We start from the raw sequence: 20,626 nt of genomic DNA on the forward strand, positions 1-20,626 counted from the left end.
CTTATGTTTTTTAGGGATACCGTAAACCATCCCACGGCGCCCAGCCAGCTTCTGCCGCAGGGGCCGTCGCCTAATGGCCGTGGGTATTGCCGCCGGGCTGCTAATTGCCGAGCCTCTCTGAAGCAATTAACCACCTCGGTTCCCCCGCCGACGGCCGGTTCGGAGCCCGCTCCCCGCCCGCTCCCCCGGAGCCCACCCAGGCGCCCGCCGGTGCCGCGGCATCCTTCGAGAGTCGTTATTAGCGAGTCATTAAGGGAGAGTCATTAGCGGGGAGCGAACAGGCGCGGGGCGGGGGGGAGCGGAGGGGGGGGCGCGGGCTCGGCGGGGCGGGGCGGGGCGGGGCGGGGCGGGGCCGCCCTCCGGCGGCGGTGGGCGGGGTCGCAGAGGCCACGCCTCCCCCGCGCGCGGAGCGGAGCGGAAGTGCCGGAGTTGCCGCCCGCCGCTGCCGCCGCGCGCGCGGGGGAAAGTTGGGCTCCCTCAGGGCGGCAGCGGGGGCGGCCGGGCCGGGTCGCGCTCCCTCCCTCCCGGCCTCCCTCCCTTCTCCTCCTCCTCCGTCTTCTCCCCGGCGGCGGCTCCGATGCGGCGGAAGCAGAAGCGGCTGCTGCAGGCGGTGGGGCTGGCGCTGGCCGCCCTCGTCTTCTTGCCCAACGTGGGGCTCTGGTCCCTCTACCGCGAGCGGCAGCTGGAGGGCGGCGGGGCGGCCGGCGGGGAGGGGGCCGCTGCCGCGGGGCCGCCGGGGGCAGCGGCCGGCGAAGCGCCGGTGAGTGGCGGCGGAGGGGAGAGGAGGGGGCACGGGGTGTGGGGGCTGAGAGGCCCCCCGTGTGCGTGGTGGGGGAGGCGGGAGCCGCTGGGTGAGGGACGCGGGGCGGGGGGGTGCCTCCCGCGGGAGCGGGAGCAGGAGCAGCCGCCTTCGCGTGAGCTGAGGGCAGAGGGGTTTGTGTAGGGGATGGGTGCGACCTTCTCCCTTGTCACAAGAGGGAAGCCTCGGCAGTGGCGGGGGGGGGGGGGGCGAGAAGCAGCAGCCGCCCCGTTATAGAGGAGGGGGGGAGAGAGAGGAGTGCAGGGGGTGGGCTCCTGTGCCCCTGAAGAAGGAGCTGCTTTTCTCTAGCATGTGTCTGGGTTGGAGGGGGAATGCGAGTACTTTCTTGGCAGTTCGTGCATGCAGGGACTGGAGGGTCTGCTTGCCTTTTTTGGCTGAGCTTGGTAAGGGAATAAAGCGAGGTCTTTGCACCTTGCTCCAAGGAGTAAGGAAGGGGAGCTTGTCCCATCCTTGCAAAGAAAAGGACAGTAATTCTGCCTCCTAAGGGTGCGCCTTCTGTGCCATTTCTCTTTGCCTGCCTTGGAAAGGTGCAGGGAACGAGCATCACCCGTTACTGCTGGGTCCCCACAGAGCTTAAGGCAAGGGCTAGCAGAAAGTACCAGGTGGAGCTTGAAGATTATGTCTGTGTACTGATCCTCCTTTGGAAAAAGAGGAGTGGATAACTCCTCCTGAGAGAGGCAGAGGAGATGCCTGCTGGAGACGTGGCCTGATGATACTGCAGCACATGACTGCATTCCTTTCTTGTCCCACTGGTGTAGTAGTAAATTTAACAGACAAACCCTTCTGCTTAGTGTACGAGGCAGGAAGGCTAGATCACCCAAATTAGACATTTGGAAGCTCAGTTTAGCTGCGTTTACTTTGGGCAACGTAATTGCTTTATCCTGTTCTGGGTTTGGCTTTGTACCATTAAGAATGATTGGGACTTGAAAGCTTGAAATGTCAGTGTGTAACTATCAGTTCAGCTGCCACTCTACAAGGCTCTGCTTGTTCAAAACCACTTAAAACTCTTAGTTGTCTAAATCTTTCCCTCCGTGGAGACTTGCCGCTATGACTGTACCATAAAGATGGAGAAACCTACTGTGGCAATTTCTGCTCTGAGGGAGAGAAGGCTCTCAAAAAGAGGTGTAGTCAAACTGAGGCTGAGCTCTTCCTTCCCAGAAGAAATGTTTTTTTCAAATTCAAGCAGTTAGTGCAAGTCTAGGTATAACCATGATCATATCCTTGTAATGTCCCATGCTGGTAGGGAAAGGGGTCAGCTGTTACCTGCTATAACATGTAAATCTGTAGCGGATCCTCAAACCTGCACAGAAATCCCTTTAACATACACAGTGATCATTATGTGCCTGGAGTTCCTGATGTTATTGGCTTATGCTTGTATTTCTGTTGGATGCAGGGAATCTATTTTGCATGACTGATAAAAACCGAGCCCTGTAGCCCACTGTTCCATAGCTTCACATGGTATGGTGTTATGGCAAAATGAAGACCATTGTAAAATCAAGTCTTCCAGAGCTTTTGAGGAGAAAGTTGGTAATTATTCTTAAGAGGCTTCAAAGTTCCTTGTTGGAGGTAGCAGTTAATTCTGGTTAAATCTATAAGGGATGATAAAACAGTGACAAGCTGACTTTTTATTTTTGGTCTTCCAAAATTGTCCTTGTACTGGAGGCTTTGGGTAGCTGTAAACCAGGCCAGTTCCTACGGTGCAGTACATCACTGCTGATTTCTGTGTATGTTCAGTGTTCTCGGTATTTAGAGAGCCCATATTGCCTGTGTTGTACAGAATGTTGACTCCATTTTTCTTTATGTCTGTTTAAAGTATGGCAGCTGTCAGTAAATTGAGATCTGCTTTTGTTTTGATGGTGTGTTGAGCTGGGCAGGAAACGTCTGTGCAGCTTACAGGAGAATTTGCAATAAAGCCTCTCTGCACATGTGTAAATCAGAGTTACTGGGTTTTAGGCTGAAGGCTTCATCTTCCAGTCTAATTAACGTGGAGTTATGGGCTGCAGTGGGTCTGTGAGTGAAGATATATTTGTATCATATGCCCATATTTTTGAAGGACTGGGCCCTGAAATGATAGCTCCTGTTACACTGAGCAAGAAAAAACGTACCCTAAAGGACAACTGGCTGTCTTGGTAAAAATTATTTCAGATGAAGCAGAATAAAGACAACCAAATGGTTTGTGTGTTGTTCTGTTGTCAGAGTTATCTGCCAGCTGACTGCAGAGAGTTTTTGGGGCATCCTCAGATTCAATAGTTACAGCCTCTCTTCCTTGGTCCTGACAAGCATTCATGGTTTTTGTACTTACTAATCAACTTCCAGCTTGTAAATGAATATGCTGTTTGTCTTGTTGTTCATGAAGCCGTTCGGAAGAGCTGATTTCTTAATACCAAAACTCTAGATGATAGGAGGCTATATTATAAAAAATTATAATCATAGCAGTCAGAAAAGATTTTCTTCTGTTTCTGGCTTTAATTTGCCTTTTTGTGCAGGCTAATCTTTGAATTGAGGACATTTCGGATGTGATACAGAACTGAGCTTTTCAATGAAATCTCTGTCCAGGCTCATTCTTTCTCTCTAAATGGTGTCTGCTGTTTCAGTCAGTAATTTTATCTTTCAGAGTAACAGCAAAAGGGGGAAAAGGTTTTAAGAAACAGCTGAATTAAAGCTATAAAGCAATTCCTAGAACATAGAGTTGTGATGCTAAAATTTTGAAGTTTAAAACCCGCTAGGAGTTTGTTTTGTTGTCTGTCTTGTGCTGCATGTTACCTTCAAAATGGCAATGTATCAGTGTAGGCGATTTTGCCTTATTTAATCTTTCTAGTGCCTGAAACAAACGTGTCAGAAAATTAAGCAATCAGAAGCCATGTAAATATATTCTAGGAAAGATTATGCTAAATGGTTTCTGCAGAAGTGCCTAGGCAGCTAATTGCTTCTGTATTTACATGTTCAGGGGAAACATTATGGTGGCTGAAAATACGGTATTGCTTTAATAAGGTGGATTAGGTCTGTGTTCTTTCCTTCTGCCTTTGGGTTTGTTCTTCTGTAGCTCTGTTGGGTGCTTTTTGCTCCACAGAGAAGGGATGGCCTTGAGTCATCAAGGTCTTGGCCTCAAGGTCATGCTGCAGATCTCTTTAAGAAAAGCTGATGCATTGAGTTACTCTTCACTACAGCTGCATGCTCAGAAGTGTCCTTTATCATTGTGTATGTACAGTTGCTCAGCAGATGACATGAACTAGGAAGTCCTTTTTTCCATGGTGTGTGTAACAGGTTTGGCTAGTGTCATGGCTTTAAATGGGGGTGATGGTATCGGGGTACTAAAGCGTTTCTGCTGACAGCAAAAGTATTAGCTTAGCTTCTTATACTTCATCAGTGTACTTTTTCTGCTCACCAGTATGTGTATATCAGTATGTTTGTATAATGCAGATTGACTTTTGTGTCTTTTAAGCTTTTTCTTTTTTCTTAACGAGTATTCAGTAGGCAAAAACATATGATCTGTGGGTGTGGGGGTTGGAAAAAAAAGAAATGCAGCTATTCCTTTTGTCTTGTGAATCTCTGCTGTCTGCCTCAGAGGCTGTTGGACATCCTCAGCTGAAATGTTCAACTGATGCGTAGTCCTGCAGTATGTAAAACACAGATGAGTTAGTTTGTGGGCTAGTGGTTTATGCTTGGGCTAATGCAAGTATTTACGTGACTTCTAATGCTCAGCAGAGATACTACTCTGTAGCTGTCTGATCAGGCTGGCCATCCACACTCTGAGATACCTGCTGGTACAGGAATGTGGCATTTGAATGTGGAGAGATACTAAGCTTGAACCATGTCTTTCTTTGAATCGCTGGCTAAAAGCATTGTAGCAAATTAGCTGCCTTTCATTGCATGTGTTTTTATCTGATACGATACAAGCTTTATGGAGTCACCCTGTAGCTTGTTGTAGTAGTAATTTGTGCTCTATAAATTCACTGGCGAGCATGATGAAAGTATATAAATCACATAGGTGATTGTGTGGTGCCCTCTGCTGCCAGCCGGCTGAAGTGGGATGTACCTGCCTGCTGGTAGGTGTGAATGAGAAACGAACTGCAAAGTTGTGATTGAAAAATGGTTTGCGAGAATGATCCTCTTGGAAAGTTTGGGGTCGTAAACTTTGCCTTTAGTGCAATTAAGCTTAAAGTTTCCAGCCGGTATTGCTGAAAATGTAGCCCTAACGGTGAGCTGAGTGGGGAGCGATGCTGTGCTGCCTTCCAGACTGCTGCTGCTTGTGTCCTCCTCAGCAGAGGAAGATGATCGGCTTTGCCATTCTGACCTGGGGGCAGCTATGGAGCTGTCAAGGATTGTCAGCTTCATGTTGCAGCTGGCGAAAGCTAATAAGGAAGAGGGTGGTTTAGCAGACTCTCTGTGCTGCCAAGGCTGGGGAAGGAGGAGAAGTGCTTGGGAAAAGTGAGAGGGAAACCTTTCTGCTCCCGGTCAGCCAGAGGTAAATAGAAAAACCGACTTACCATACTTCCTAGGCAGATTTCTTCGGCAGTTAGACTGGTTGTGCCCTAGACCTTGCTGCCGCCATTGAACTCTGGGGCTTGGCTCCTCACAGACATCTTGGAGACTGCCGTGTTGGCAGTTTTATCTGCTAGTCACTCAGTTGATATAAAAGCAAACTTTGAAAAGCTTATTTTGGTAAGCACAGTGTTAAACAATTGGCATCTAAGGACTGAAATGCACGTGCCAGGGCTGAACAAGCCTGGTTTAATTTGAGTGACTGATTTCTAGTATGGGCTACTCTAAAGTTGATCACTTCAGTGCATTTGTGAAATGAGCAGGTTTTCCTGGACTAGATAAGTGTGGACTGCAGTTCTGATTAGCAAAGTGAGCTGAAGTGAATGTGAAGTGGCTAAACCATCTCACAGCTGTGAAGTGCAAAGTAAAATTTGGAAGAGATATTTATTAAGAAACTGTGGAGCTTTCAGTGGTCCTCACTTAGGGTCTCATTATTCCTTCTGGTGATCTTTGCTGTAATGGCAACACAGAGCTGAATGAACAAATGGGCTGTATTCTAGGTCTCCCATGCTGTGTGAAAATAAAGGGTTTATTATACTTGCTGTTCTTTAGTGGAGGTTATCTCTATTGTGGAGCAGGTGCCCTGTTATTGGACAAGTGGTTCTGTGTTTTGCCATCCAAATGTGCTCTGTATGCAGTTCTTAATAGCTGCAATGGTTAACTTTCTTCATGGGGGGAAGATTTCAGCAGGAAAACTTTTTGGCTCCTGGCTTCTGGACTTTTTAGGTCACCGGTGAAAACCATAATCATATAGTCATCTCCAGAGCTGTGTGTTTTTCCTGTATGAAAATGGATCAAATTGTGAGAGACAGCAAGATTTAAGAGAAACTATAGTTATAAGTTTCCTGGCAGATAACTGCCATGCATTTGACTAAGTAGACTGATAAACTGATGGAAAGTTTCTTACCACCAGTGAGGAGTGTGTGAAATTAAGCAGAAAAATACTATCAACCAGACTTTCAGTTATAGAGTATCATCTTCCACTCCCTGTTTAATACAGTTACAGGCATCACTATAAAAAGATAAAGAACTGCAGTTAACCTTCCTGTCACCCTTCTGTTTGCTTCCCTGCGGAGCCAACTGTAACCTTACTTACATTGGGTAAGAACAGATCCTGCCTAACTTAAACTTTGAGGAAATTGTTATCCAGGTGTAAAAGCAATCTGCTTGCTGCTCCTGTTTCTTTGCAACCTTTTCTTATACCAGGCGACACAGGCAGGTAGCCTTCAGCTTCCTTCTGGAAAGTAAAGAGCTGATGGGGTGCATTAGGAGTTTGTAGGAGGTATTCCACTGTGTGCTTGAAATATCACTAGAAAAAAAAAGATTGCGCTGCAGCAATTCGTTTTGATCTGCAGTGAAAGCAGGTGTTTCAACCTGCTAGCTTGGTATCATGTTGACTTTAGCAGAGCTGTCGTTGGTAGGCTTTTATGGAGTGCACCTTAACTGGAGTGCACTGTGCTGAGTTTCATGGTACTTCAGGATTGTGTAAATGCTTATGTAAACAAAGCTGCTGTGATATTTACCATCAGAGGACTCTGTCTCTCTCTAGTGTCCATCATGTTTCATGTCTTCCATCCTGTTAACTCTAGAGTAACCACTAAGTTACACCACTTTAAAGTGTTTGATAGTAGCATGAATAATGCATGATACTCTGTAGACACAGGGAGAGAGGTGGCTTCAGTGACTTCATGCATATGAAATCTTTTAATAGTAACAGGTACTCTCAGGTTAAGTGACCTGAGTGTATGTGTAGATTTTCTTCTGGATCACCTTTACTAGAAAACTGGAAAGGAATTTTTCCCTAGCTGAGTGGATTAAAAACTGGCTATTCTGATGGGATATACTGCGATGGCAACCAGACATTAACGATTATTTAAATAATCATTCATTTAAATATTATTTAAATGTTACTTAAATCAGAGTGAGGTGGATTGAGTTAAAGCTGAATAGTTACTTTTTTTAACTTTGTATCTGTCTGTTCCTATTCTGGAGTCAAATCAGGAACAGCCTTTCTGCCCTACATTTGCACTTTGTCTTAACCTGAGCTAATGTCCCTGGTCAGAACAGTTTTAGTCAGTCCTACTGCTGTTTGGCCACCCGTGTATTCCTTCTAGATACAGCTTGGCCTGGGATTCCTCTGCTTCTAGAGAGAAGCATAAAAGACACTCTGAGTTGACTTCAGGTCCCAGATTATTTGCAAAACTGATAGCTGTCAGTGGGGACTTCTAGCAGTTAACAGAAAGTGTGAATCTGTTTATCAGATTTCACAGACTCCTGAACAAATCCTGATGCTCGAGTCACTTTCAGGAGTATAACAGTGTGATGCTTTATTTCCAAATCCAGGGATAATAACCCCCCCTTTCTAATTCTAAATTTTTATGTTCTACTTTTGGACTGCCTTTCCAGAGTCTACTTGTGGTTTTACCTTCAGATCTGGCATGCTGCTCATGACTTCTTACAACCCGGGAAGCTAGGATGTGTTACTGGTCCTGCTTTATTCAACATGAAGCACAGCCTATCAGTGGTAATGGTATCTTTTCTATCAGTGTAACTGACACTCATGGTGGTATTTCCTGCATTTTGTGTTACCCTGGCTAGATGATGGATAGGTAACAAGGATCGGAGTGTTTATCTACACAGCTTTGTTAAGAATATAAGTAGTACTGGATATCAAATTATGGCTGACGTGTCAGACTATGCTTCTTTTGTTAGATTTAAAGGGTCTGGCAGATGATTGGAGAAAGCTACAGATAAGTAAATCAATATGTACTATAATAAGTTACCAGGCAGCCCCTCCTTTTCAAATGCTTGGGTAGAATAGTAACTTCTCCCATGTCTGAGATCTGCTAGCAGCTCTGCATCCAAAGTCCTGTGCACCCCCTAAAATATAAGAAATATGTCACTTGACATGTCTCCTTATTGTTCATAAACTTGATAAAGCTTTAAATTGCAGCTTCAAAGAAGGGAGGTCTACCATTTCTTGGTTCTTAAGTTTGCTTTTCTTTCTAAATAATTAGCTCTCTTCTCTGCCCTTTTGCAGTTCCTCCATTTTCTCTAATCTTAGCTTCAGGGTTAAGAGAGAGCTCTCTAGAGCATATATCTATAATTAAGGCTTTTTAACCACAGTTACAGTGGAGTATAAGCAGTGTTTCCAGTGTTGCCGATACCCAGGGAAGAAACTTGCTTCAGTAGAAAAGCCATTGATGTTGTTGTAACTGAACTCTCTGCTATTCCAGTCATGGAGTTTCCTCTGATACTACTTCATGCCTTCCCACTTTGATAAGTTATCTTTCTAAGGTTGATGACCATTAATGGCATATCTTCTGCAGCTCCCAAGAATAAAAATATTTTATTTATTCTGCCTATCACTTTCTTGGAAACACAGGCTGCCAGCTATTGTGAGTAGTGTCCCTCATGAGTGTATTCAGAAAGCTTGAGGAAATGTCATCCAGCTCGTTTCTAAGGTCTGACTTTGGGTCTTACTGCAACTCTGTCTAGGCATCTGAACTAAAACACAGCTTTCATTAACTGTACCAATGGTTGGTGGCATTCAGCAGACTTTCCTCTTTTGGAGGTCATGATATCAACACATGAACATGTTGCCACCAACATGAGTCAGGGATGAAATTCCTCACTTAGTATAGGTGCTCTCGGAGGTCTTACAACTACAGTGGACAAGAGCATGCTTAGAGGCAATTACTAAACAGTAGCTGATGGCTTAAAATTTGCACCCTACAAAACTTGGTTTATATTACTATATCCTTGCCTTTCTGTATTACTGAGTCAAACTGAAATGATAAGCAGTTTAAACAAATTAAGGGTTTAAAATGGAAACCCTATTTTAAGTGAGTTGGTGTAACTCCTGTGGGTATTATGATTCTTTCCTTGGCCAGAAATAGAAAGCAAAGGAAGGGGAGGAGGATGGAGTTGGCGAAAGCTTGACTGTGTAGTGCCACCCAACCTGGTGAAGTTTTATCTTAATGTTTATTTGGTGACTGTGTCTCCCAGTCTCAACTCCTTATTAATTTTTCAGCCTAATACTTTTTTTTCTTCCCAGTTAGCACAACAAGTAGCAGAAAGCAGCTTCTAAAAACTGTCTTTCAAAATAGTGAATGCTGGCATCCTTTCCTGTTAAGCTGAGCATTGCCTCTGCAGCGAGGTAACTAATTTCTGTTCAAGGTGTCTCCCCTAAACACTAACATGTGTTTCTCACATGTATGTCATGTGTAGCTGATGTAGCAGTGACCTGACGTGTTTCCCTGATGTAGCTTTAAAATAGAGAACTTGGCCTATTCTGTGTGGTTGCGGTTCACAAGGGGACTGCTGAAGTCAAACTTCCAAAAGGCATTTCAGAGTATTTTTTTAAATGCACAGAAACTACAGCTATTTACTGAAATAATGACCAACCAAAGGGTTAAATTTCAAACAAATGTTGAAGGGTGTTTTTCCAGGTACAAATATTTGGACTTGTGTCTTAAATTTGGATGTCTGTAAATGAACTCTGTCTTCCTGCTGTAGAGCTATTTGGTCATAAAAATAAAGGATTTGCAGAATAACACTAAATCAGTCTGTCTCCTGCAAGAACTTTCTGGATGAATTAAATCTACCTTCTTGTTTGACTACTCTCCCTTTCCAAAAATCTGATTAGAGTGACGTTTTGTCTTTGTTAGTCAAAGTCTTGTGATATTTTAGGGCTTTATCAGATCTTATCTGTCAGCTGTCCCTCCTACATGCAGAGCTGCTTTGCTTCTGCCCTCTTGAACAACTGTTTTTACAAGATTAAGTTGTTATGAAAAGTTCTGCTCTGCTTGATCTCTACAGCCTGAAATCCTTTGCTTGCAGTTATGTGTGCAAGCTAAGGTGACTTTTCAAAGGAAAGTCATCCTCTTCTCCATCTTGCTTATGATTATTTGGAAGATCTAACATTTAAAACTTCAAGACTGGCTACTAGTTTTTTCTCAGTGGAAGATTGTGTAGGCTTGTCTTTGCATAAATTACCTTTACTTGTGTTCAAATTCATTTGGGAAGTTACTTTTGCCTAGTTCATGACACTAGCAACAAAACAATTTTTCTCCATGATGGAAAAGAGGTAGGTTTTTTTCTTTCTTGAGCTTACCTAACATTTCTCAGCCTTCAGATGAAGTCCAAAGAAGAAATTTTTACAGGGAGTAGTAAGCATGAGCTGTTGCTTAATAAATAAAACAGGTGAAACAGAGTTTGAGTGTTCTTAATGTTTAGACCAAAGTTTTCAAAGATGTCTTAGAGTGTGATGTTCCTTTGAAAAATAGTGACTTTGTGACTTTGATCTAGGGTATGATACAAAAATAACCACATAACCAGGACTGGCATCTTGTAAGATTTTTTTTTTCTCTCTCTTTTTTATATTATTCTTTAAAAGAGCGAGCAGCTCCTTCGCTTCTGCTCAGACTGACTTTAATCTTAACTCTGCTTCCTTGAAAGTGGCTCTCTTTAGAGACTGTACTTTCAGCTCAGTTAAGTAAAAGCAAAATATATTTCCTCACTAAAGAAAATCAGAACCCCAAAATCTAGATAAATACAGACATAACTATGTTGTAAAGGGCTTCAGTTAGGCAAGTAAGTTACCTTCTGTACCATTACAGAAGGTCACTTAAATTTAGCCTGACTGTCAGTTCATGTTAGCCACTACGTAACAGGATTATTCTGGATCTCAAAAATAAGTGAACCCTGTGATTATCTTCTGTCTTCTCATTTATCTTCCAGGTGGCCTGTTGCCGGGGTTTAGTGTGTGATAGCCAAGTAATAAGGAATAACCCTTTTTTTTCCACTCCTGTGTATGTTAGTTTTGCTGATCCACCAAATACACTCTGGAGTGCCACTCCTCTTTGATTCTCAGGCTGTGGCTTACTGTGTTGGAAATATCTAAAAATCCTAGATGTTTTGCTGTTGTATGCTGCCTGATTTTTTTTTTTATGTGGCTGTTTTGGAATCTGATTCAAGGTACTGATTTAGCCTAGAAAAAAATCCCTTCAGAAAATCAGCATCTGTTCCCAGGTCTTGTTCACAGCGGCAAAAAAGTTATATTGGTACAATTAAAGTGTTTGGAATGACACTTCTCAAAATTATTTTGCTTGCCTGGTTCTGAGGGCATGGAAGTAAGCTGCAAAAATGTCTGCAAAGTATTGGAAGACCTGGGATTTTGATACAGAAACTGGCAGAATTGTATTTGGATATACGTATGGAGACCAGAGGACTATGCAAGTTGTCATTGTTGCCATTTTCCTGCTATTGCTGCTGATTCTTTGGAAATGTTGTTCTTTCCCCATTCTGCCCCAGATTGTTTCTGATCTTCAGATGCAGGTTGTATGCTCTGCTAATGGGGATGTGGAAGATTGGAAAAGTCTTGTCTGCAATGTGCAAAGGTCCTACTTGTGTTGTCCTTGATTTTTGATTGCTGCAGAGTATCTGTGTATAAAAGATAATAGGTTTTCTTTCACCATAGTTGCATATTTTCTGCAAATAGGAACTTGGGCCAGCTGTTTACAGAAAAAGTCCTTGGCAAAGCAATTACAAACTAACAAGAAAGTGTCTCAGACCTCAGTCTGTGCCAAGACACTCTTCCTTGCATTTTGGCCAAAGCTGTTATCAGCATAAAATAATACTGGTTACCATGAGTGAAAGGCCTAAGCTCTGGAAACAAGCAATGTCTTGTGGCTTTCCAAGTGCTGATATATTTATAATAAGAGGATGGTTATAGTAGAAATGCATCTGAGAAGCTGTGAATTGATGCACATGAGCAGAGAGCACTGGCATTGCCGTAAATTAGCTGGGAATTGTCGGTTGTGTAAAAGAACTCAAGTACTGGCTTAACCTGAAGATGTTAAATGAAATATAAAACTACAGATTTTCTCTCTGGATATTTGAAAACAATAACAAGTCATCTGAAAATGTGTTTTTTAAAATTATTTCTAGAGGGTATGAGTTTTCAAGCCTAATGCAGTGAAGTCTGTTTTTATAGTCCTTGAAAACAAAACCTGACAGACCATATTTGCCAGCACTTACATTGCTCTGGTGACAGTGCTTCTTTTTAAAGCATGCCAGAGGAAATGCTCTGTGCCGGAGCATATGTCAGTGATTAGTGGGACCAGTGCTGCAGGATGAAGCGAGAGAAATATGGTTGTGTGTAGGAAAAAGCTGAATGGACAGAACATGAGAAATATAGTGGTTTATGGATTGGTTTTACAGTAGGAGTGGAAAATAGTTGTTTTTAGGGTTATCTGTATGTAACTGACATGCTGTCTTCCAAATCAGTTGAGATTTAACTGAGAGGACAACTGGTGCCTTTCTCTGTGTGTTTCCCTTAATTTCTTCTTCATTTAGAAAACTGTTTGCCCTTTGAATCTATCACTGTTTATATAATGCAGGTATTTGCATGCTTTGTTTATGCCAGAGTGAACTGAAAGCCCTAGGAAGTGAGAGACTTTGGTACCCAACTCTTTTTGTGGATTTAGGCCTAAGTAGCTTTAAGGGCTCAGGCAGAGAGTGATCCTCAGAAACCAGCCAATCCTCTCCAGACCTGACATTCTGGGTCCAGAGTTTTTACCAGTCAAGCCCCTGGGGCGCATGCTCACGTTTTGCTTCTGAGTAGCTCTTGCCGCTTCCTTCACCTCCCTGAAGCCCAGCAGCCATCCTTAGCATTGACCACCTCTTCTCAAGGACGCTGAGTTCAGACCACAGCTCTTGGACCTGTGTTCTGCACGAGCTGCAGCAAAGCCCTGGGGTGGAGAGGAGAGGATGGTGCCCTGCTACCCTTCCACAAGGATCGTTGACAGCTTTTACTCAAGAGTTGCAGTGCAGTAGCTACAGTACTCGATCGACTTTGCCTCCCTGCTTTGACTGTGCAAAATAACAAAAAACCCCTGCTCTGTGTTTGAGAGGAATGGCTCGGGCATCAAAGCATGCGAACAGGTATGAGTGTGTGATTCTTATGTGATATAGAGGCCACCTTGTATGTAAGGGCCATGTACCTAAGACCTGGAGAAATCGGAGGTCAAAAGCCTGTCTTACTCAGTTGTTTTGAATTTGATCTTGAAGGTGCCTACAGACCTTACTCAAGGACACAGACCCCACTGTGGGAATCGCAAAGCTGGAAGTTGAGCTGTGAGATGCGCAGCATTGCGGTATCAAGTTTCTTGTGGATTTAGCCCTTGACAGTGCTGTAAAAGATGTTCTCCTGCCTTACCCTATTCTTCATATCTTGTCAGTTATGTTGGAGTACGCCAGAATTTTTCTATTCAATATACATGGGAGCAAAACGAAAATGCCCTCCTCCCTTTATCACAATTGATGTCTGTATTTGAACTTTGCCAGTATTTGTTTATGAAAATTGCTTGTTTTCCCCTCTGGAATCTTTTTGTCAGAGCAGCTCAATGCAATTTGGATTAAGGGAAGTCGCACGAGGTTAGAGAATCCCTGAAAACTAGAAAAAGAATGTATTAGACTGCTGCATAGCATTACCCTGCTAGTATCAAAATTAGACTGCTACTTTTTGTAGAGTAGACATTTGGCTATTAATATTTAAAGAAATAATGCAAGAAGCCAAGTTATTTCCCATTAAGTCCAAGTTATGAAATAATTGTCTTATGCTCACTACAGCTGTGACTTACCTGTCTTACACTTTTTTTGTGTAGAATTTTTCTTCACGTTTAAGAGTTTTTAAAGCTATTTTAGGTCTGTTTTTTGCTAGCCTGTAAAGGTCTTGCTTTTGAGTAACTCTTGAGATAATTAGAAAAACAGAATTAAATTCTTTGGGCCCTTTAGGGAAAAATGATGGCTTCATGAGGATTGATCTGTATTTCTATAGCATACAAGGGGCCCAGTCAGAAATCTGCAAGGAGAAAGTAAAACACCCAAAGGACGACTGCTTCCCATAAAGTAACATCAACTGAAAGTATATTTATTTTCCTTCCCTGAAGTTCCTCTATAGAAAATGCCTTAAAAATTAGATTGTTTGCTGGTACTTGTACCGAAAAAAGCAGCTTCTCAGCAGTGCAATAATTTGGTTTTATACTGTGTCACAAGTACTGCATAGCTTTCTGAAAGGGACAGCTGGATTTTCACTGGTGACTGAATCCAGTGTTTAAAGATCTTGCGCATTTTGGACTGAGTTGGACCTGTTGGAGGGAGTCCAGAGGAGGGCCACAAAGACGATCAGAGGGCTGGAGCACCTCTCCTATAAAGACAGGATGAGGGAGTTGGGGTTGTTCAGCCTGGAGAAGAGAGGCTGCGGGGAGACCTTACAGCAGCCTTCCAGTACCTAAAGGGGGCCTACAAGAAAGCTGGAGAGGGACTTTTTACAAGGGCATGTAGTGATAGGACAAGGGGTAATGGCTTTAAACTGAAAGAGGGTAGATTTAGATTAGATATAAGGAAGAACTTCTTCACTATGAGGGTGGTGAGGCACTGGAACAGGTTGCCCAGAGAAGTTGTGGATGCCCCATCCCTGAAGTGTTCAAGGCCAGGTTGGGTGGGGCTTTGAGCAGCCTGGTGTAGTGGAAGGTGTCCCTGCCCATGACAAGGGGGTTGGAACTAGATGGTCTTTAAGGTCCCTTCCAACCCAAATCATTCTATGATTCTATGATTTTTCAGTCTTCTGATGTGTGGTGTCTCTCTAGGTTTTGTAATTGCTTCATACTTGAATCTGTTGGCTCAGGCATGAGATTTCTGGATCCAGTTTCTTCTTCCTTAGCTTGTCAGAGTTGTGAAAGGATCTGACTTTGAAACCTTGATTATTTTTAATCTCTTTAATTCCTTACAACTGTTAAAGGTCTAAACATTTAAGAGGAGTACTGGCTTACCTCATTTGTGAGTCACACCTTCACAATAACAGGATGTCTTCAGCAAAATGTTTTCAACCTCATTGAAGTTGGATCCATTAGTAATGGGCTCATGTGGGCTTTTGGCTGTATCTGCAGGTACAGTCTGGGGGTTTTTTTTAGCAGAAATATGCGTAAAAGTGGCTCTTTGAAAGGCTGCTATTTCTGGGTAGCAAAGGAGAGGCAATGGCTCTGACTGGAAGATCGGCAGTGAGGCACGGTGTTCATTCCTCCTCTTCTGGTGGAAGCTTATTGAAAACTATCTGTGTATCTTGCTCGTGAAATGTCGTGATGCACTGTTAAGGTAAACTTGTGCATAGACTCCAGTGATCTCCTCCGTTCAGGAGGTGGAAAAGAATACCGAAGAAAATTTTCTTCCATCCTATTTACAAGCTTTGTCAGCTTAACATGAATGAGTTTGGGCATGTGTTCAGTGCTGCTGGATTATGCAGCTAGGATTCTGTTCTGGCTTCCTAAATGAGAACAATGTGTAACACATCACCATTCAGTGTGTGTAATCTGTTCTTGGTTCTGTGCTGTGTACAGTCAGCAAAAAGGGTCAGGAATTAAATAAAGAGGAGATCAGTTCATGCACCTGGATCTTGTTTGAAATCAAAGGATACAAAGCTTCTAAAGCTTCTAAAAATTCTCAGGGGCTCCTCAAAAGAGGAAGCTGGTTGGCAGAGAAGACTCTGAAAGCTGCTTGGTTGTAGAGTACTCTTAAAATTTAATGAAATATAATCCAACATTTTAATTGCATGTCTGGGCTTATTAATTTAATGTTGACTTTAGCAATTCTGCTTAGTACCTAATGGGGCTAAACTCTATGTGTAACAATGAATCTCCTCCAAAAGTTCTTAATCTTAAGAAATACTAATACTTGAAAAAGCAGGGAGGGAGACGCAGCAGTTGCAAAGATATCCCCTGGTTTCTTGAAGTTCCTCAAGTTTTAAGTGTCTTTTGTGGTTGAAAGCAATCTTGGCTTGAGCTTATGTTATGAAAATTTCCTCCTTACTAGTCTGCAGAATGGCTTGGACAACCTATAGCGAGTATGTGAGAGGTTACTGTGATATGCAGCCAAAATGGTGGAAGCATTAAACAATGCTTTTTAGCAAAGGAGCTGCAGAACAGCTTTCCAAAGGCATTTATTGTAGCTCAACCAGTAGCCACAAATGCTGGCTTGTGTCCCTGGAATGCTGAATGTTTGAGAAATGGCACAGTTTGCAGCAGGAGTTAGTCAGGAGTTAGTTTAGGTACATCCCTGCCACATAATGCTGTTCCATCACTTCAGTCAGTCCTGCAATATTACAGGTTTTTAATTCTTTGCTGTTGGCTTCTGCTTACCAACTCTGCCTTTCCTGAGAGGTCACAATAAGGAATGCTGCTGAGCCTTTTATCCTCTGACTGCACACGAGATCTTTGTAATTTATCTGTTTGGGGTTGAAAGGTGTCCTGGTTTCGGCTGGGATAGAGTTAATTTTCTTCCTAGTAGCTGGTATAGTGCTGTGCTTTGGATTTTAGTATGAGAATAATATAGAGAATATATATATATTCTCTATATATAGAGAATAATATAGAGAATAACGAGGATAAAGGGTAGGCAGGGAAGGTTGTGTTATTCCTTAGATAGTCAAACTCTTACAGGTTTTTCTCTTACACCTTTGGTGTATAGCTGTGTGCCCAGTCTGAAATGGGATGCTACTTTAGTGATTCTTCCTTTTCATGGTGGTTTACAATCAAGCCCAACATAGCCCAGTAAGAGAACTGACGTAGCTCTTGCCAGTTGCATATTCACTGACCACAGGAGAGTTGCTAACTGCACGTGACTCTCCTGTGGTCAGTAGAGGAGAGGAAGTAAATGTTCATTTCTTCATCTTGTCCTCAGACAACATCCTATCCCAAACCTAGCTGGCAGAATGGGATGCATTGGGCAAAACATTTGGCACTAACTCTAGCGAGGCTGGTGGTTTTGTAGTACTAGACAGCTGGCATCCCATGGATCTGACACAGTGCTTGACATAACTATTAATCTGTGTTAATGGGATTGCCTGAGTGGCCTTAATTTTTCATTGTGGAATCGGCAAGGTGGATGCTTCAAGTCCGTGGGACTGAATACGTGCTCCCAAGGCACCTACCCAGCTCAAAGGTGGGAACGGTGTTCTGGTGCAGCAGGTTAATGTGCAGCTGGCGCAGGAGGTGCAGACTAAAGCAGCAGTCTTGGAGGTGATAGATTGCATGTCCTCTCTTGCTTTCACGTGTCAGAATAGCTTTGGTTTCTCTAGTGGTCTACAGCTTGAGATTGAAAGAAAATGCTATCGTGGACACTTTTGTGTATATATAACGGAAACTGTAAATGTTAGTGTTTTGATATCTTGCAGTGTGATGTACCATCTAGAAACAGAGTATTGTTGGTTGGATGGGCAGCTTTCTCTTGAGGACCTGCTGATGAATTATTGGCTGTCATTTGAAGACTATTCAGAAAGAAAGGTGTCTTTGCAGTGGCTCTTGCTGCTCCATCTTCGAGTTTCTATTGCTAGAAGGAGACCTGCTGTACTTCAGAAAGGTTATAGTTGAAAGAAGTTACAAACCAGCACCCCAGCAGGGTATAATCTCCTCAAAGTAATCTCTTGGGAACTGCACATACTTGATAGACATTTCAAGGCATAAGTCTTCTCTAAAGAGTAAAGGAAAGGTCATTGGTATCCAGACAAAGACCCTTTGGCTATTTGGACTTGACTTAGATGTTGTCTGCTGCCTGCTTGTGGGTGAGGAAGTGCTGTCTGAGCTGTGGATATAAGGTGCTATGCAACATATTTTAGTAACACTTAAGCTCCCTTGACCTAATTCGCTTGCTTTTTTACTGGAGCGCTGATTAGCAGTTGCTTGCTAGTGTAAAAGTAAGCAGCAGTTAATTCTTGTAAGTCAAGTCCTGTATGACTGTGGTGTGGGTAGTGCCATCTTTTTGGAAAAAACGTGGCAAACACCTTGAATGAACATGATAAAGGATAGGCAGGTGTGATCCTGGTGCCAAATACTGACATGACAGGCAAATTGAGTGTTAAGCCTTGAATGGTGCGGGCTACTTCGGACTGCTGCTTTCCTTGTCCAAGTCATGACTGATCTCAGCTCTTAGCCAGAGCAAGCTTCCTTGGAGGCCTTAACACATTCCACAGGATTCCAGATTGTTCTGAAAATACTTTCTAAATGCTGTCTTAATTAAAGATTTCTTTAAGTCAGAATTAAGTTATTAAAATGTTCCAGGCATTTTCTAGAGGTCTTTAAAAGCTGACTGTACATTCCTTTCAAAGTTGATCTACTGCTTGTTACGAGTTACAAAGTAATATTGTGCTGCTTGTGGGTTACAGATAAGTTCAAGTAAATGTATGATGGGGTTTTTTTCAGAAGTTTTCCTCTTTGTGAATTGACACTGCCATTGGGTCACTCTTTAGGTTTTGCAATTGTGTAGTTGTGGTCCTTTAGCAGTAATGGAAAAAAATGTCTACTGTTCCTGTGAGGGCATTTCCAAAATCCCTGGGTATGTCAGACTAGATAGTGCTGCATAAGACAATAGACCAACAGCTGTCTAAAATGCTTTTGTTTTGTTTTGCAGAACCTGTGACTGCTTCTAAAATACTGGGTGATCATACATGATAGGATTTGTAGTTTACAGAAAAATTGCATTGTGTGGAGTTGTTGGCAGCTCACACACCTGTGGTGCTGCGAGTATTTAATATGCTGCTTAGGCAATTTGAAGATAACAAGTGCTTAAGAGATGTGCCTTTAATGTCAAGTTGCACTGTCCAGGGTCTGTTCCTACCAAGATCTGTAAGAAGTGGTTCTCTGCCAACAAAACAGTTTAGAGCCTCAAACCTAAACAGTGTCGTGACTTTTTTAGATATGCGTACCAATATGGATTGAGTGCTTCTGTTGGACTGTGGTGGTGTTTTGGGTTTTTTATTTAGGGTTTTAGGATTTTAAAGGCACACTCCAACTAGCTGTATTCTGTGTATGTAATTGAAAAGGCTGTATATTGGAGGGAAGTGAATTTCTGGAACAGTAAAGCAGAGTTCTTAGCTTAAAAGATGTGTTGGTAAGAGAGCTCTGGGTCTGCTCTCTTTCCAAATCCATGTTCTGCATCGATTATGTTCTTCCTTGCATTTTACAGTTAGTTCAGAGGAGCTAGTGGCTTCAGTAGAGTTGTCACCTTTTCCTCGTGAGTGCAGTTAACTTCTGCAGAAGATGATATTCAATCTCCCCTTACTCAAGCAGCGTTAGGAAAACTTGGCTGCTGGTTCGAAGATGAAGTCAGTGCAGAAGTGTCTTTCTGAGCTTGCAGTTGGCCTTTGACGTGTTGCTGCTCAATTCTATAAAGTTGCAAAAGGTTTAAAAAAAATAAAATTGGAACCATGTCAGTTTATGTTGCTTCTGCTGGGACCCACAAGCAGCTGTGAAACTGCTTATCAAGTTGATTATCAGATTCTGACTGGAAATTGCAAGAGCATGTCAGACTTAGAACTCAGCCCGAAAACAGATGCCCAGTTAGAGAGAGTACTATTGTCATGTACATCATCCCAAAATTTTTTACAATAACTGAAATGTTAATTGTTTTCTATTTGCTTTGCAATCTTCTGATGTATCAAAACCAATGTTATTATCTATCCTTATTAAAGGTTCTGCAGTGGGAATGGATGACTGTCTTCGTGTTTGCTATGCAATTACTGTTAAGTAACAGGAAAGCCTGCTATAAGTCATCAGTCAGCAAAAGCATTACTGGGAAACTACGCGGCTATTGAGCACTTAAAAGCTGAAGACAAATTTTGAAGTGTCTTTTGTGTTCTGAAAGAAGGATGGGAGGCAATTCTTATGAACTTTGCACTGAGATCAGAGACTAAGCAGTGAAGGCAATAAGCGAGTGCATTAATCTATGGGGCTGAGAAAAACATTTCTTTCCTAAGAGAACAAAGTACGACAGGGCGGTTTATCTCCCTTAAGTTTCCCAGGAGATGTGAACCCAAAATATGTTGCGTGCAGCCTCTTCTATCACTGTGCTAGATAATTTCTTCGTAAAACATCTTACCCAGAGAGGTCAGTTTTCTAGCACAAGCCTTGCTTGTCTGTTCCTGCTCTGTTCCTGAAAGCATTTTGCAGATTTGCCTTGTTTGTGAGAGGTGCTTCCTCCAGAGCAGTATAGGTAAAATGAGGTTTAGAGCTGCTTGCATTAAAAAGACATGGCAATAACATAGTCGTATGACAGTTGCTTCTCTCTGACCCACAAAACAACATATATTGGGAAGGTGTGGTTGGGGAAGGTTTACATAGTTTTTGGACCGCTTCACTGCAATCTGTGGCACAAGTTATGTGTTTATTCAGAGGAATTCCACTTGCAGTATATCATTCTCCTAGTTCTCTC

At 42.8% G+C, this 20,626-nt stretch overlaps 1 protein-coding gene across 1 annotated transcript in view; it reads left to right on the forward strand.

Annotated features, from left to right (window-relative positions):
• The first annotated feature begins 409 nt into the window (after positions 1 to 409).
• The window catches only part of GALNT10 (polypeptide N-acetylgalactosaminyltransferase 10), a 94,349-nt gene continuing 74,132 nt past the window's right edge, over positions 410 to 20,626 (forward strand). The window contains exon 1 of the mRNA XM_075509504.1: positions 410 to 760. Coding sequence (XP_075365619.1) covers positions 578 to 760 — 183 coding nt within the window. The 5' untranslated portion in view covers positions 410 to 577. The remainder of the gene's footprint in view (positions 761 to 20,626) is intronic.

The sequence above is a fragment of the Mycteria americana genome, chromosome 8 (genome assembly GCF_035582795.1).
Source record: "Mycteria americana isolate JAX WOST 10 ecotype Jacksonville Zoo and Gardens chromosome 8, USCA_MyAme_1.0, whole genome shotgun sequence".
NCBI lineage: Eukaryota > Metazoa > Chordata > Aves > Ciconiiformes > Ciconiidae > Mycteria > Mycteria americana.